Source organism: Mercenaria mercenaria, unplaced genomic scaffold, assembly GCF_021730395.1.
Source record: "Mercenaria mercenaria strain notata unplaced genomic scaffold, MADL_Memer_1 contig_4726, whole genome shotgun sequence".
NCBI lineage: Eukaryota > Metazoa > Mollusca > Bivalvia > Venerida > Veneridae > Mercenaria > Mercenaria mercenaria.
Genome location: NW_026462977.1, coordinates 47841 through 67283, shown reverse-complemented (window position 1 = coordinate 67283; position 19443 = coordinate 47841). Strand labels below are relative to the sequence as shown.

Sequence of the window (19443 nt, the reverse complement as noted above, 5' to 3'; positions counted from 1 at the left end):
GATCTGAAATTTCATTTATGTCAACATTTATTCGGCAGATCCTTCTTTTGTTCACTTACAATAAAAAAAAAGTTCCAATTACTTCCCTTTTACGTTACTATAAATAGCTTATTTTTAGTAACTTTTTTGTTATTGGCCGTAGGGAAAAACCGAGACCACTTTTCTGTGGTACAACATGGATGGTACCTCCAATTTTTAGGTGTATTTTGACATATCTGTACCTTGTAAGAATTTTTTTTTTCTTTTTGGTTAAATTTCTTCCCTTTATTGTTACTGTCCTTTGGACTTAGATATTTTTTCTGAGGACCTTCTTGTCCTCAAGTGCAATGATAACAGGTGAGCGATATAGGGCCATCATGGCCCTCTTGTTAGATTAGACAGCAAATTTTACATGGTGTCTTTAACTTTAAAAATTCCAACATTTTGGGGCCCATTTTCTTACATTAATTCTTTCTAGTACACCTTTGCATTATGTAATCTGCAGCTAAAGATAACTTTTTAAAAAGTTAACATTGTGTTAGTTTTGAATAGATTTTTTTTTTTGCAATTTCTACTAGGGGCAAATATCATGTAGAAATGCTTCAACATTTAACTAGCTGACCACTTAAGTTGTTTTAATATTTTGAACAACATCATCACTGTGGCACTCTCTGCCTGTTTTATGCTTCAGATTTATGCTTCTGATTCATCAAGGGTATATTTTAGGTAATCATGAAAATAAACTATATTTGAGAAATGTCTTAATCGAAGATGCTCTTCATGAAATTCTGTTTTCTAATTGTCTAAGAACAGATAGTTCCCCTCCCAGGAATGGACAGATTTTTAGATATGGCATATTTAAGTACCTGTCACTTAAAAAAATCTCTTTTTGTTAAAGAATGGTCCATAGTGTGTTAATATTTCTGCAACATATTTGACAATGTAAGTATGAGTAATTTAGCTGTTTTAAAAATTTTTATTGTTTCTTTTTCAGACTGGCCTGTATATGTTGAACTTACCAATGGCACACTGTATGGTTGTGATTTTGTTGTGAGTGCTACAGGAGTTGAACCAAATACACAACCATTCCATGCTAATGATGTAGGTCAAAGTTACTGTATACCTTGAATAATTTTGAAAGTATCAATTTCGTTACTGCTTTCAAGTAAATTTTATTGGAATCCTAACAAAGCATATATGACTGTTTAGCATTTCTTCTGTATATATGCATTTGGGTTACTTCATGAGTTTTGTATGGAAAAAGTCAGTTACGAGTACATATGTTTAAATACAATGGAGTTAATGTAATTAGAGTTAAATTATTGGTCACTTACATTTGAGCACATTGCTTTCAAATTTTTATTGACAGAATTTATCCAAAGTGTAGTTTAATATTCATTAAGATAAAAGCTTACAAAAGTAGAGTAAAAGAAAAACAAGTTTTTGAAGCAGATTTTAAAAAAAAGTAAATATCCATTTCTTAACATTTATAGTTTGTCCTTCTGTTTGTTATTTGCATCTGGAAAATTAGATAACATCTGATCATTAAAAAATGATAAATTTGACGAGCTCAGTGATGTTCAATTTACTTCCACAGTTTGAACTTGCAGAGGATGGAGGAATGAAAGTGAACGAAAAAATGCAGACATCCAAAGCAGACGTATATGCAGCAGGAGATGTGTGCACAGCATGCTGGGAGCATGCTTCTCATTGGGTACAGGTATGTGTGAGGTAGTGCTTGAAAATCAAAATTCATACAGGTAAAAATAATACTGTTAATAATGAAAACAATTGAAACAGAAGTCTTACTGAGTTTAAACTTTGCAGTAAGTAGTGAGATACCAATGTTAGTTTAGTACTGAAAAAGCCATAGAGCTTGTTTGTAATATTTGAATGGATTTTTTCTGAATAAACTATACCCCAAAAAAAAAAAAAAAAAAAAAAAAGAAGTCTTACTGATATTCATCTTCCTATTTAGCAATTTCTTAGAAACTTTCTAATTATTAATATGTTGCAAGTGTTATATAATGTCACAAGTGTTATATTATGTCACAAGTGTTATATTATGTCACAAGTGTTATATAAATAATGACACAAGTGTTATATTATGTTGCAAGTGTTATATAAATAATGTCACAAGTGTTATATAGATAATGTCACAAGTGTTACATTATTCCATATTACTCGACATAAAATAAGAACATGTACCATTTTTTGTATTTTATTTATCTCATTGTTATACGGGTTTAAATGTTTTAAGTCATAAAACCCACATTATGACAAACAAATGACTTAAAATATTTGATTTAACTTAATATATTCTACATCTGCAAAGGGAAAAATTTGCATCAATAGATCTGAGAAAAAACATTGAAAAGTTAAGTTGGCATGTTTTTGGCCGCTCTTCTTCAAGCGAGAGGAACCAGGCGCAAGAAATGAGACAACACGCGATGCGATGACCCCTAAAAACCGAGACGGCACCCAGCACACGGACCACACCCAAATGTATGACAGCAGACCTCAGCTCACCAGGGCTCCGCACCAAAACATGCCACGAACAAGTCAAGAGCTGCTACAAACACTCAGTGCTAGAAAGCGTCTGATATATGTCTGTGCTAAAACAAGAACGACAAATTTGGCATTATTGCCCACGAAAACGGCACGCGTTAAATATTCTTTGAGACAGCCCAATTCTTCAGCTAGTAAAACTAAAATACGGCTGACGGGCCTACCACACAAAACAGCGACTGATGCACCCCAGACACACTTCACCTTGCAAGAAGCAACGCAACATAGGCACCCAAACAAAAATTATAGTGAAGCCATTACAGACAACGGAATGCAACCAGGGCCTCACCAGTAACCATTGTGATGCTTTAAACGACACTTCATACCGCAAGAAACAACGCAACATAGGCATACCAACACTATATGGAAGCACTACGGACAACGGAATGCAACTTGGGCCTCCCCAGTCCCATAGGATACATTACAGACACAACCTAGGTTTCGCCAATACTGTAATTATTCACTAATAGAAGCTTCATACGAAAAAAAGCAAAGCAACCTAGGCATCACCCAAACCTATAGTGGTGCACTACAACCACCTCACAAGCAAGCAAACGCAACGCAATGCAATCTAGGACTCGCCAGTACTATAAGGACGAAATCCTAGTGACCCGAAGCAACTTCAGGTAACCAACCTTAAATAGCAAGGTGCCTTTTGCAATGAACAACCTTTGGGCACTTTTTTAAGACAAAAAAGCCCTTGTGATAGGCCCGATAAAGGCAAACATAGTTTCATCAAACTGAGTGGAGGGTTTGCCCAAATAACTGACAGACGACAACGTTTATTACACTGAACTGTTCCGAATAAAATTCATCACCCCAAACGCATAGATATATCTCTAGTCGGCATAAAACCGTATAAATCGCCACAAAACAAACCCCCAACCGGTTATTGTTTAGCAATCTATTTAACTCGATCTCTCGCCTGATCCCCTCAATTCAACATTATTTGAGCGACAGTCCTAACATTTAAGGTTTTAATACCGATTCTAAAATTACATAACACAGAAATAACTGCAGTGAGCCTTATCTTTTATCTAGAAGCTAAGTATAAATGAAAATCCAAGCTAAAGTAATACACAAGTTCAGTAATTTTTCTTTTCCATTATTCTTTACAGTAAAATTCTTAAACATTAATTTATTTCCCGATAACCTAAAAAAGCAACAGTTCAGTTAAAAACATTCTAACGAAATGCTGTTTATTTATCAACACAATACACCTGAATTCCATAAATCGGGAACTATCCAAAAGTTAATTTCCAGGAAGTATCTACGGTACTTTGAAGTTTTTTCGACTTTGGCTTCTATCACAGAACATTCATTCGTAACTTCTTTGAGTATGATTATAAATTGGATATGGGGAAGACTTCACAGTGTACGTTGCACTAACGCTCACTGACATTTTCAATAAAGCCATATAAGAAATCGGTCTCCTGAAAGTATAATCAAAACGAAAGCAAATCTGACACAAATTTCTCCAAAATGTCAGGTCTTTCACCAAAAATAAGTTAACCATAAAAATTACTGCATTAGGAATTTTTTTTAGGGGTTTGTGGCGGGAGGTAAGTTTATTTTACTGAACGACTTTGTAGAAGAACAGTAGATTCTGTCAGTCAGTGTATAATAACGGTCTATTCGCCCTTTCAGACGCAATGTGAGAAATCTGCACGGCTTTTTGCTTTTATATCGAACAACGGGCGGGGTTCTTCGGCTCGCTGAACATGCACATCGTACTGTATTGATAAAACGAGAACCAGTTTCAACTGATAATAAAGGCCGATTAACCCCGAATCCTTAGCAACTAACAAACATTTTAAGTCTCGAGGAAAAAAAGAAATTATTTAAAGAAATAATTTATATTATCCATATTACTCGACATAAAAAAAAGAACATGTACCATTTTTTGTATTTTATTTATCTCATTGTTATACTGTTAAATGTTTTAAGATCATATAACACATTATGACGAACAATGACTTAAAATACTTGATTTCTAACTTAATATTTTCTACATCTGTTTAAGGTAAATGCATCAATAGATCTGAGAAAACATTGAAAAAGTTAAGTTGGCATGTTTTTGGCCGCTCTATCTTCAAGCGAGAGGAGACCAGGCGCAAGAAAGAGACAACACGCGATGCGATGACCCCTAAAAACCGCAGACGGCACCCAGCACACACCACACCCGAATGTATGACAGCAGCCCTCAGCTCACCACGGCTCCGCACCAAAACGTTTGCACGAAGCAAGTCAAGAGCTGCTACCAAACACCCCGGTGCTAGAAAGCTGTTTTAACAAACACCTGCGTCCCGTCTCCTCTCGATTAATTGATTTTTCCCGCCACAAAAAAAATTTTGGCAAAAATTTACCCCCCCAAAAAATCAAAAACAAAGCAAAAATTAGACATTTACAATTTTCTATTAAAGCATCTCTGTGACGCGGCAAAATCTCAAGTAATGAAATGAATCCGCCGAAAAAAATTTATAGCGAACGCATAAAAAATATAGGTAAACATTAAACCCCACACGGCCAGCCAATCGCTGGAGTCGAAAATACATGCGGTGTTACCGAAAGATACTGTAATTTCTAATACGAATGATCAGTACGTACAGGACAAACTAATTAAGCGTATTGATGCACTTATCCCTAATAGCATAAATCTGAACCACATTTTAAAACCGGGGAAAAAGGTTGCTGTGGCATAACACATTATTGTGTGATTTGGTTTAACCGTAAAAAATCTTGGGCAAACTAGATCTTAACAAAATAATTCGATGTCAGGTTATTTGTGACGTAGAACTTCGAATCACAGTAAGGTAGTCATGAAAAGTTATTTGTTTTATTTGCCTGTATACATGGTAAAAAGTACATAATACTAGTTTCAAATCACCAAAAATTCGAAAATTTCGGTATTGCTTAATATTTTACCTAAATCAATAAAGAATTGTATCAACATTTGGGCACATACAAGTTTTATTTGAATTTGTGTCCAAATTGTGAAATAATTGTCATTAATTTAAAACCCCTAGTAGTAAAGCGTCGGTAGCGAAAATTTATTTTCTCAGAAATTGCTTGAACTATTGGTCTTTTGAATGTTTGACTCGGGGGATATTGCCCATAAGAAAATAGAATCTTAATATGTCATAGAATCGCGTTAAATTAACTGAACTATGGGCAAGCTACACTGGTTTCGTTTTGTATTTTCAACAAAATAAAATCCTTTTTCTGATTTGTCTTAGAATCTGTTAAACGTATTACCAAATACTGTCTTAAAAGACAGGTCAAACCTCTTCTCTAAATACCGGATCCCACCGACGCTTGAATCTACCCAGAACTTAATTAATCTGAATAGGTGCATGCCAAAAAGGCTAATGTGAAAACAACTGTAAACATCCTTTATCGTAGTTATAATAAATCTGCAATAAAACTGGTTTATATCTACCCCGCAAGAATGAATTTGATTCCGTTTTGACAACCCTGTAATAGATTTCTTAAAAACACTCTCTATAAAAACTAATGAAAAATAATGCTCGTAAGGGATGATAAACTTTGATGAGGACCCTTACACTAAACCCTACGTCATGAATAAACATGATGACGTATTCACTAAGTATAGTCTATTACTTTTCCGGTTATAGGCCTAATTGTCGAAATATTTCAAATGCTTTAAAAGCATTTCTACACATTATCCCGAGAATCGGTAGAGATTTCCGACCAATAAAATTAAAATGTGTATTTTATACTTCTTTGTTCTAAATAAAGAATGTCTCTTTAAAATTTTTTAATTCGAAGGCGAAGCAGGCCATTTCAAATGCCATTAAAAAGACAGGCACGTGATTGGTTTTTTTAAATAAAGATTTATATGAAGGCACCAAACATAATCGCCACTGAAATTGATTTTTTATTGAAAGTCGGTATCCCAGATAAATGGGGAATAATATAATAGTTCTAGAACAATTCTATCGGAAATTATGCCACATTTATGCCACGTGTCAGGCAACAGTTTGCGTGACACCAATGACCTTTAATCCAAACCTTCACCCCAAGCATTTGCAGAAAAAAAAAACTGTTTACCCTGATTGGTAATCCAAAAAATAGTCCTGAAAAAACGGGTATAAACCGACTGTAATATCGCAAGAATCATAGTATTGTTAAATCTAAACAAATCTCAACCCCTTTTGTGGGTGATAGGCTTGCTAAATCAACAGATGAGTCGGAATAGCAGAGACGAAACAATCCACAACATCTGCAGTCCTGAATAAAAATTATTTGTGAAACAATCGATGTTGGTTTTTTATTTTTTTTTTTTTTTTTTTCAATTTTTCTTTCTGAAGTGTAGTGGTCAGAATTCGGACCACCATCTGTAGGTCTACAAATCAAGCTCTGAACCCCAAAATTTCCATCATTATTGCCTTTGTTCTTTCGTTTGCCAACTGCTATCAAATCCTTAAATACTTTTAAAGCCGCAAAAACCACCTCCAGTAAAATCGTCTAGATAGTTCTGCTGTTTGCCTGATTTCATGTTTGATTCCAACACAAAATTCTTAAATGCCCACCACGACCTAGTAACCTTTTTTTTTTTTTTTTTTTTTAACCACGGAAAACTTCATGAAAATCATTCATAAATTACAAGTAATATACAGCCATGATGGATAATTAAGGCCCCTTTCCCAAAATAAATGAGTTTTACAGCTTCAAATGTAAAACTTATTCAATCAATCTCTTATCTCATAAAGAGCATAGCATAGAATGACTACTTTACACTGAAGAAAACCAAAGTGTTCGAATTTAACCTAATACACTAATTTCTGTACATATAGTTCATTGATTAGATATAGTATTAAGTCATTAAACACCTTGTTTTGGCCTAATCTATGTCACCGTCAACTTGTTACTAAATACTTGTATATTTCAATCTTTTCATGCAAATCATGTAAAACTACCGTCATGGAAATACAAAAGAAAACAGGTTTTTTTGGCGTACTTTAAATCCTAGCAAATTTTGCAATGGTATCGATTCCTCCAAAGGAAGTGTTGTATCAAAATAAAAACTTTCTGTGTCAGTCCAGTGTTTGTGTTAGCAGAGAAGACTATTTTAAACGTACTAAACGGTTATGCGTTTTGCGTTTTTTGATGACACGTCCCTTGACCTAGATCTTGACCCTATTTTAGAAATTTAACAGCTGTTATTTTAGGTCGATATAGTCTACTTTGACCGGTGAATTTGCAAAGTTAACTATATCGATTTTTTTTTTTTTTTTTTTTTTTGAGCTCTGAGACGAAATTTTTATTTGAACTTCATCTCCAGGCACGACCCCAAATCTTGACCCCTAAAATGTCTCTGAAATGTTCTACTTGCAAAAATTTTCCCCGGGGTGTGGTTTTGATACTTTACTGAAAAGTTATACTGACTGCAGGACACTCCCGAATGTGGAGCGAAGTATGTGCTATATACAGAAATTTGAATATTAACGAAGTAATTGCACATGCAGTGAAGTGTACTCGCCCGACCGTTTCCCCTGGGGTCATTACCTGCACACATCGCCACCACAAGTCTGTTTTTGTTTTAAGACCAGGATTCGGGCGATATCACCCGACGCAACTGAAACTGCCCCCCGTGCACACGCCATGCTAAACTTGTACATGTAACAAAGCATTTTTTGAACTTTATCCTGATTGGTTAGATATGTCGCCGCATAATAATGAAAGCTTTCGACCACTGATATAGAATTAAACTTGCCCGGGTGTTTCAGCCTCGGTAGACAGTCTAAAATGTCTTTCTTACAAAAAACGTTTTGATAACTAAATGCCCCCTTTGACCGGCAATAATGCCAAATTGAATATTCATCTCTGAAAATCTGTTCCAGGGAGGAAAGCAGAGGGGCCGCCAGTAAGACACTGGTAAGACTAACAGAAGGTATTATTTAATTTGCGCATCTTCCCACAGACGTAACTTTTTGTTCGATAATTAGAAATCTGACCCCTACAGACGAGCCTAGTAAAAATGACCTAACACTTACATCGCCACACCCCCTTGAAATTTTACCTCTAACCATGACATAGTCTTGTGAAATACCCGAACCATGTAAAAATACTTAAAAATCAATAATATTAATATAAAACCCACCAGCAGATTTTGTAACTGTCTGTTTTTTCCTCCCCGATATCGTTTGCACAATTTACCGGGCCCTCGTGCTCCAAGGTCATGTGGAGGTATTTTGATTCTGCACCTCGTTCCTGGCCGGCCTTTGTTTTTCTCCTCTGTCCTATGGTGATATTCCTGTATGTTGACGATTTTGCTCTTACATTTTGCCTGTGACCTTCGTCCTTCCTTTCCCGGCCTTGTCGTTTAGGTCTAACACGTTTTATGCGGCATTTTCAATTTAAGATTACTTTTAAATTTTTAATTTACTGAACGACATGTAGAAGAACAGTAGATTCTGTCAGTCAGTGTATAATAACGGTCTATTCGCCTTTCAGACGCAATGTGAGAAAACGCACGGGCTTTTTGCTTTTATTCGAACACTGGCTGTGTTCTCGGCTCGCTGAACATGCACATCAGTACTGTATTGTAAAACGAGAACCAGTTTTAACTGAATAATTTAAAAGGCCCATTAACCCGAATCCTTAGCAACTAACAAACATTTTAAGTCTCGAGGAATAAATGAAATTATTTTAAAGAAATAATTTATATTATGTCGCAAGTGTTATATAAATAATGTCACAAGTGTTATATCGTGTCACAAGTGTTATATTATATTGCAAGTGTTATCTTATGCTGCAAGTGTTAAATTGTGTCACAAGTGTTATATAATGTCACAAGCGTTATTTTATATTGCAAGTTTTATATTATGTTGCAAGTGTTAAATTGTGTTGCAAGTGTTACAAGTGTTATATTGCGTCAAAAGTTTGATGTCGCAAGTGTTATAAATTTGAATATTATTGAATGTTCAGAATACAAGTTGGTCAGTCACATTTATGTGATATTGTCTGGCATTTTTCTGTTTCCACATATTAAAATTGGAGAATGCTCATTTCAGACCAAAATATATGTTAAAAAGATGTTGTTTCCTTCATTCTGAAAATGTTTAAAAGTTTGTGTATTTCTTGATTTCAAAAGAATATCCTGTTTTACATTTCTTTTTAATAGCTAATGGGAAAGTGTTAAATCTGCTTTTGTTTTAGTGAAATTTGATCTGTCTCGAATCTGGCCTAGGATTTTAGGCTGAAATTGGGTTGGGATGTTCATTGTACATGTCAGAAAGTGTGTTATAAATGGGTTTTTATGTGACATGGATCATTTACTCAGGGAGTGTAAATGGTCAGTAGCAAAAGTTTCAAACAATTCTTTTACATAAACTCTGATTGACCATCTTTAAGAAGTCAAGTTTCCAAGACGCAACATTAATGTTCCATGATCTAAGCAATGGTAATCAACAAATATCCAGACTTATTTGCAAGACTGATGAAGAACCTATATCACAGTTATACCCAGACAATTATTCGAATATAATCTTTAAAGTTATTTTCAATCTCAGAAAACATAAATGCACAGTGTAAGTTACAGTGTATAATGAAAGAAAAAAGAATCAAACATGTATATTGCTAATTTTTCAGATGCGTCTATGGTCACAAGCTCGTCAGATGTCAGCCTATGCTGCTAAATGTATGGTAGCCCACACTCAGAATGAAGATATACCCATGGACTTCTGTTTCGAAATATTTGCTCATGTCACCAGATTTTTTAATTACAAGGTATGGTGTGCAAGATCAAACAAAATACTGAGATTTAATTATACGAGTAGAAATCAGAATGTTTGTCCTGTATTTTGACTAAAGTACTTTGTTAGTAACTGTTGTTACATTGTAGAGAACATGAAAAAAACTGATCATCAATTTGTTTTAATAATCATTATTATTATTATTAAAGGCTCATAACGCCCTTGTATAAAATGTGGCTGCCACATTTTCTACAAGGGCGTTATGAGCCTTTAATAATAATTATGAACATAAAATATATTTAATTTCTTGTTAAATCCTATTTCTGATAATTGCTTTCTTTAACATTTGTCAAAGGTTTGAATATTGCTAATATTCTAGAATGTTTTATTGAATCCAGTGTTTTTTATTACCTCCCTTTATGGCTCTAACTATAACAGTTCATTTGTAATATTGAAAGTAGTCCTTTTTAACCATGTAATTCTGCATAACATCTATTTGGAAAGCTATTTTGTCTGTTTTCAAGATAAAAATTGAAGCATTATGGACCTTTAATTTGTTTAATTATCTAATTTTGTCTGGATGATTAAAGCCTTTAAGAAATTACAACTATGATGAAATATGGATATTACAAAAATTAGTGAGTAAAATATTTTCGCCATGTTATTGTGATAGGAGTGAAAGTAGTGTCATAAAATTATGACTACCTGTACCTGTTGCAAAACTGATAAGGATATTAATTCCATAGAAATTACCAGTCTGCAGGCTTTCAAGTAGTCCTACTTTTTCCTACTTTTCCTACTTTTCCTACTTTTTAGGTCTGTTCCTACTTTTTTCCTACTTTTTTTGAAAACACTCGTACTATTCCTACTTTTTTATCTAAAGAAGAAAAAATATGTTAACAAATGTTGTTAGTCTGTTTGTATAATGAATTTTATTACATAATGTAAGGACTGATGGTGTACTGGTGAGGCTCTAGAGACCTTTGATATGCTGCTGGTGACCTCTTATGCATGCAGAAACCTGCTGACAGTTCATTGGGAGTTGAATACTGACCTTGATATTGGAGCATAAGAGGTTGCAGGCAGCTATGTACAATGGGACCTCAAAGCATCATGACAATAGAAACATTTTATATAGTTTGCTGCTCGACTTGGATACCTCTGCCCATACTTCAAAATTTAGACAAAAAAAATGCACAAAAAGCCCCCCTCCCCTCCCCCCATTTCATACCTGTATTTCAATATTTTCCAGGGGACAGCCCCCTGACCACTACCATCACCCCTAAAAGGAGGGGAGTACCCCTCCAGTAATTCAGAACTTAGACATTATATAAAAACATTCAGAGAGAGACCCACTCATCCCTCCCCCAACTTGGATAGAGGCACCCCTCAAAAACCTACCCCACTTGATGCTATGCACTTGGCGGGTGATGCTTTTGTTCTAAAACTGGTGAGTTTGTTCTCATAAGTTCCTACTGTTTATCATCAAATTCCTACTTTTTTCCTACTTTTCTCCTACTTTTTTTATGTTAGAGGCTCCTACTTTTCTCCTACTTTTTCATCAAAGGGCACTTGAAAGCCTGAGTCTGATGATTTAGACCTGTATTGATATGAGTATCATAAAATATATAAAAATGCGTTTTGTTGTAATGTTATCTGTTTATCTTTTTAAATGCATAATTCCAGTATAGATAAAGTCTTAATAAAATGCAGTTTTTAAATTCCACAAAATATAATACAGGGATAATGTGAGCATCATTATTGGTATACTCTTGTATATTTTCTGTTTAGGTAATTTTGCTGGGACGGTTCAATGCACAAGGTCTAGGATCTGATCATGAATTGTTACTAAGGGTTACCAAAGGTATGTGTGTGGTAGAGTTTTAACTGTCTATAGTATTCTACAATTACGAATTAGAGATATATTGCTACAAAATGAATGCAGGATTTGTGGTACAGCTGGGCATGTTGCCTGACAAATGGTCAGAGAATCTTACAATTATTGACTGACTTTAACCAAATTTGTCTGACATTCTTAAAAAAGGCATTCAACATTTAGAAGTATTGGATCATGAAGAGATTCTGATTTATGATAACCAGTTACTGACAAATAAAAACATTCCATTTTTAGCTAAACTGTTTGAGGAATAGGTAGAGCTATTTCACTCATCTGTTTATTGGCATCCCTGTGTGGTTATGTTTTTGCATGTAAGCTGGTGTCTCGGTAGTGATTTGTGGAAATGGAGTGAAGCTTCAGACTCCTGTTCACTGGGATGACTTGAAATGCAGTGTACTGATTCCATAATTCTCATTTTACTTTTATAGCTCACTATAGCAAAATGTGCTAAAGGTCACATGGCCACCAGAGGGCATGAGTTATTTTCCATATATGCATACATAAAGTGGAAACGTTAAAAATCTTCTTGCCAGAAAACTCCCTGCCTAAGTTTAATGTAATTTTGCACAAATGTTTTTTTTTGTGACTCGATACCAAGATTGTTACAATTATTATTTCTCCCACCACACAGTGGTGTGGGAGACATATTGATTTACTCCTGTCTGTGTGTGTGTATGTGTGTCTTGTCACAAATCTTGTCTTTGCTCTAAGGCGAACATTTCTCATCCGATCTTCACCAAACTTGAACAAAGTGTTTTTCCTCGGCCAAGTTGGATAACTAGCCAAATCGGCCCAGGCATTTCGGAATTATGGCCCTACAATTACCGAAAATCGGCCTTTTTAGCTCATCTGATTTTTTGGGGAAAAAAAAGATTTATTGTCATCACTTGATCGGCGTCGGCGTTGCCTGGTTAAGTTTTATGTTTAGGTCAACTTTTCTCCTAAACTATCAAAGCTATTGCTTTAAAACTTGCAACCTTGTTCACCATCAATAGGTGACTCTGTACAGCAAGAAACATAACTCCATCCTGCTTTTTGCAAGAATTATGGCCCCTTTTGGACTTAGAAAATATCAGAGTTCTTGGTTAAGTTTTATGTTTAGGTCAACTTTTCTCTTAAACTATCAAAGCTATTGCTTTGAAACTTACAACACTTGTTCACCATCAGAAGCTGACTCAGTACAACAAGAATCATAACTCCATCCTGCTTTTTGCAAGATTTATGGCCCCTTTTGGACTTAGAAAATCAGATTTCTTGTTTAAGTTGCATGTTTAGGTCAGCTTCTCTCCTAAACTATCAAAGCTATTGCTTTAAAACTTGCAACACTTGTTCACCATCAAAAGCTGACTCTGTACAGCAAGAAACATAACTCCATCCTGCTTTTTGCAAGAATTATGGCCCCTTTTGGACTTAGAAAATATCAGATTTCTTGGTTACCAGTAAGTTTTATGTTTAGGTCAACTTTTCTTCTTAACGGTCAAAGCTATTGCTTTAAAACTTGGAGCAGTTATTCGCCATTAAAAGCTGACTCTGCACAACAAGTACCATAACTCTCCATTGCTTTTTGCAAGAATTATGGCCCCCTTTGGACTTAGAAAATCATGGGTAGGACAATATTTCTATTATACAGAGACAAAAAAATCAGATGAGCATCTGCACCTGCAAGGCGGTGCTCTTGTTACTCTTCTCAGTGCTCTAAGTTGAACAGTTCTAATTTGATCTTCACCAAACTTGAACAAAATGTGTTTGCCAATAAGTCCTCGGCCAGTTTCGATTACTAGCCAAATCGCCTTAGGCACTTCAGAATAATGGCCCTTGAATTACCGAAAATCGGCCTTTTTACTCTTGTCCGTGCTCTAAGTCGAACAGTTCTCATCCGATCTTTACCAAACTTGAACCAAATGTTTTTGACCATAACTCCTCGGCCAAGTTCATTAACTAGCCAAATCGCCCCAGGCACTTCAGAATTATGGCCCTTGAATTACCCAAAATCAGCCTTTTTACACTTCAGAGGTATATTTGTCGCGAGTAAACAGTATATAAAGACTGACTTACTATTTAGATTATTAGGCAGTTGTGGGAGACATGTGCTTTTCTCAAAAGCAGCTCTAGGTTCGATTTAAAACAGGACCATACTTGGTCTAAAACTAGGTCACTATGTCAAATCGTTGAAAATATTAGGCTGAACTTCATGCAGTCTGGTTTGTTTGAATGAAGTTTAGGTAAAATTTCAAACTGGGTTATCTAGGGGGAAAAACTAGGTCACTAGGTCGAATCATAGAATAACCCTGATCTACATAAAGTAAGGTCAGGAAATGTCAAATTGGAATCAGGGGCAACTTGGGTAAAAACTAGGCCAGGTGAGGGATACAGAACCTTCGGAACCCTCTTGTTTTGGAGGCATTTGTATAGTCAAATATTGCTATATTCCAGCAGCTCTTGTTTTGTCATGACAAACCACTCTTTATAAGTTTTGAAATACATGCAGTTTGTGTTATTGTCTAACATCTTGTCTGGCACCTTGTTACAAGTTACCAGACCTGCTTGATTTGCCTCAAATGTAAAATAATCTGGCAACTTCTGTTAAGCCAGTGTATAGTCTGCACAGTAGAAACATTTGAGCACTGTAAGTTAATAGGCAGCAGTTCAGTGCCATAGATAAAACAACATCCATATTTTGTGAAATCAAACTGTTAAATTGGAGCTACTTCTTACCGGTAGTGTTTAAAAATACAAACAGTAGGTCATTGTCCAGATATACTTATTGTTTGTTTTAATATAAAAATGAAATAAAAATGTTATATACTTAACTATCAAGACAATTTGATGACACTTGTACATTCATGATTTTGTTTAGTTTCAAGGTTAATATAGAAACTTATGTATGAAACTTTTACTTGCAGGACAAGAGTATGTAAAGGCAGTATTAAAAGATGGTCAAATGCAAGGTGCTATTTTAATTGGAGAAACAGACTTGGAAGAAACATTTGAAAATTTAATACTTAACCAGACTGACCTTACACCGTTTAAAGATCATCTGCTAGATCCTAATATAGACATAGAGGATTTCTTTGACTGACAGTTATAATGTGATCTACTGGAGATTTCAGATTGCAATTTGATGTTCAGCAGACTTCTACATAGAGTGAAGATTTTACATCTTGCAGCTGATCATAATTTTTAAGAGTTACTAACTGGACCCCAAGCGATTAGGGGTCACTTGACTGTGACCTTGACCTACTGACCTACTGTCTTGTTTTTAGCTCACCTGTCACAAAGTGACAAGGTGAGCTTTTGTAATCGCGCGGTGTCCGTCGTCCGTCCGTGCGTCCGTCCGTGCGTGCGTCCGTAAACTTTTGCTTGTGACCACTCTAGAGGTCACATTTTTCATGGGATCTTTATGAAAGTTGGTCAGAATGTTCATCTTGATGATATCTAGGTCAAGTTCGAAACTGGGTCACGTGCCATCAAAAACTAGGTCAGTAGGTCTAAAAATAGAAAAACCTTGTGACCTCTCTAGAGGCCATATATTTCACAAGATCTTCATGAAAATTGGTTAGAATGTTCACCTTGATGATATCTAGGTCAAGTTCGAAACTGGGTCACGTGGGGTCAAACACTAGGTCAGTAGGTCTAAAAATAGAAAAACCTTGTGACCTCTCTAGAGGCCATATTTTTCATGAGATCTTCATGAATATTGGTCAGAATGTTCACCTTGATGATATCTAGGTCAAGTTCGAAACTGGGTCACGTAGGGTCAAAAACTAGGTCATAAGGTCTAAAAATAAAAAAAACATTGTGACCTCTCTAGAGGCCATATTTCTCAATGCATCTTCATGAAAATTGGTCAGAATGTTCATCTTGATGATATCTAGGTCAAGTTCGAAACTGGGTCACGTGGGGTTAAAAACTAGGTCAGTAGATCTAAAAATAGAAAAACCTTGTGACCTCTCTAGAGGCCATATTTTTCATGAGATCTTCATGAATATTGGTCAGAATGTTCACCTTGATGATATCTAGGTCAAGTTCGAAACTGGGTCATGTGGGTCAAAAACTAGGTCAGTAGATCTAAAAATAGAAAAACCTTGTTACCTCTCTAGTGGCCATATTTCTCAATGGATCTTCATGAAAATTAGTCAGAATGTTCACCTTGATGATATCTAGGTCAGGTTCGAAACTGGGTCATGTGCGGTCAAAAACTAGGTCAGTAGGTCTAAAAATAGGAAAACCTTGTGACCTCTCTAGAGGCGATATTTTTCAATGGATCTTCATGAAAATTGGTCAGAATGTTTACCTTGAAGATATCTAGGTCAAGTTCGAAACTGGGTCACGTGGGTTAAAAACTAGGTCAGTAGATGTAAAAATAGAAAAACCTTGTGACCTCTCTAGAGGCCATATTTTTCATGAGATCTTCATGAATATTGGTCAGAATGTTCACCTTGATGATATCTAGGTCAAGTTCGAAACTGGGTCACGTAGGGTCAAAAACTAGGTCATAAGGTCTAAAATAGAAAAACCTTGTGACCTCTCTAGAGGCCATATTTCTCAATGCATCTTCATGAAAATTGGTCAGAATGTTCATCTTGATGATATCTAGGTCAAGTTCGAAACTGGGTCACGTGGGGTTAAAAACTAGGTCAGTAGATCTAAAAATAGAAAAACCTTGTGACCTCTCTAGAGGCCATATTTTTCATGAGATCTTCATGAATATTGGTCAGAATGTTCACCTTGATGATATCTAGGTCAAGTTCGAAACTGGGTCATGGGGGTCAAAAACTAGGTCAGTAGATCTAAAAAATAGAAAAACCTTGTTACCTCTCTAGTGGCCATATTTCTCAATGGATCTTCATGAAAATTAGTCAGAATATTCACCTTGATGATATCTAGGTCAGGTTCGAAACTGGGTCATGTGCGGTCAAAAACTAGGTCAGTAGGTCTAAAAATAGGAAAACCTTGTGACCTCTCTAGAGGCGATATTTTTCAATGGATCTTCATGAAAATTGGTCAGAATGTTTACCTTGAAGATATCTAGGTCAAGTTCGAAACTGGGTCACGTGGGGTTAAAAACTAGGTCAGTAGATCTAAAAATAGGAAAACCTTGTGACCTCTCTAGAGGCCATATTTTTCATGAGATCTTCATGAATATTGGTCAGAATGTTCATCTTGATGATATCTAGGTCAAGTTCGAAACTGGGTCACGTGGGGTTAAAAACTAGGTCAGTAGATCTAAAAATAGAAAAACCTTGTGACCTCTCTAGAGGCCATATTTCTCAATGCATCTTCATGAAAATTGGTGAGAATGTTCAGCTTGATGATATCTAGGTCAGGTTCGTAATTGGGTCATGTGCGGTCAAAAACTAGGTCAGTAGGTCGAAAAATAGAAAAACCTTGTGACCTCTCTAGAGGCCATATTTTTCACGAGATCTTCATGAAAATTGGTGAGAATGTTCACCTTGATGATATCTAGGTCAAGTTTAAAAGTGGGTCACGTGCCTTCAAAAACTAGGTCATTAGGTTGAATAATAGAAAAACCTTGTGACCTCTCTAGAGGCCATATTTTTCAATGGATCATGAAAATTGGTCAGAATTTTTTATCTTGATGATATCTAGGTCACATGTGCTCAAAAACTAGGTCACTATGTCAAATAATAGAAATAACGATGTCATACTCAGTTGAACACTGGGTCATGTGGAGATAGGTGAGCGATTCAGGACCATCATGGTCCTCTTGTTTAAGATACAGTCTTGAAATTTGGGTGACATGTACAGTTTAGCACACCGATCTTAAAACTGACTTTCAGTGACCGTAAATGTGACCTGCTGACCAACTTTCTAATATTTTAGCATCAGTTTGCCATTTTAAACATGTGGCTCATATTACTTAGGTGAGCGATTCAGGGTCATCATGACACTCTTGTTATTTGTTACTATTGCTTATATCTTACTTTAACTTCACATAAACATTGTCCAGCATACAAACAATGTATGTGCAGGGGCTGGGCCCATTATATCCATGGTCAAGGTCACCAAGGTGTTATACTTGGAATTACTTTCATGTTAATTTTTCGAAAAGCTTCACTTAGACAATCGTTGGTTCTTTGAAAGATAATGACTTGAAATTAAAAATATTTCTTTATAATCAAGCATGATTTTGTTACTATGCTATATACATAGACACAGTCTTGTGCGCACCATCTCTCCTCATCCCCTTGACACAATTTAATGAAACTTCACACAAGTGATCAGTAACAACAGTAGTTGTGCATGGGGCATGTTAGATTCTTTCAGAAAAAAAAATTGCAGAGTTATGGGACTTTCTTTTTAGCTCACCTGTCACATAGTGACAAGGTGAGCTTTTGTGATCACCCTTCGTCCGTCGTCAGTCCGTCCGTGCGTGCGTCCGTCCGTGCATGCGTCAACAATTCCTTGTCTGCACGATTATGGTTTCATTTATGATTTTATTTTAACCAGACTTGCACACAACTTGTATCACCATAAGGTCACGGTTCCTTTCTTGAACTGGCCAGATCCCATTATGGGTTCTAGAGTTATGGCCCCTGAAAGGGCCAAAATTAGCTATTTTGACCTTGTCTGCACATCAGCAGCTTTATTTATGATTTGATTTTTACCAAACTGGCACTCAACTTGTATCACCACGAGATCTTGGTTCCTTTCTTGAACTGGCCAGATTCCATTGTGGGTTCCAGAGTTATGGCCCCATAAAGGGCCAGAATTAGCTATTTTGACCTTGTCTGCACAATAGCAGCTTCATTTATGATTTGAATTTAACCAAACTTGCACAAAACTTGTATCACCATAAAATCTTGGTTCCTTTCTTGAACTGGCCAGATTCCATTAAGGGTTCCAGAGTGATGGCCCCTGAAAGGGCCAAAATTAGCTATTTTGACCTTGTCTGCACAATAGCAGCTTCATTTATGATTTGAATTTAATCAAACTTGCACAAAACTTGTGTCACCATAAGATCTCGGTTCCTTTCTTGATCCGGCCAGATCCCACAATGGGTTCCAGAGTTATGGGCCCTGAAAGGGCCAAAATTAGCTATTTTGACCTTGTCTGCACAATAGCAGCTTCATTTATAATTTGATTTTAACCAAACTTGCACACAACTTGTTTCACCACAAGATCTTGCTTCCTTTCTTCAACTGGCCAGATTCCATCATGGGTTCCAGAGTTATGGCCCCTTAAAGGGCCAGAATTGGCTATTTTGGCTTTTGCAGCCATATAGAGACATCATTTATGATTTTATTTGATACAAACTTC

General features: G+C 35.9%; 1 protein-coding gene across 1 annotated transcript; it reads left to right on the top strand.

The window, feature by feature from the left end:
* Positions 1-927: 927 nt before the first annotated feature.
* LOC128554113 (pyridine nucleotide-disulfide oxidoreductase domain-containing protein 1-like) lies at positions 928-15243 on the top strand. Its single transcript, XM_053535356.1, has 5 exons — positions 928-1080; positions 1577-1699; positions 10162-10299; positions 12057-12129; positions 15066-15243. Exons 1-5 carry the CDS (start codon positions 928-930, stop codon positions 15239-15241), a joined length of 663 nt encoding a protein of 220 aa, XP_053391331.1. The 3' UTR covers positions 15242-15243.
* Positions 15244-19443: the final 4200 nt, after the last annotated feature.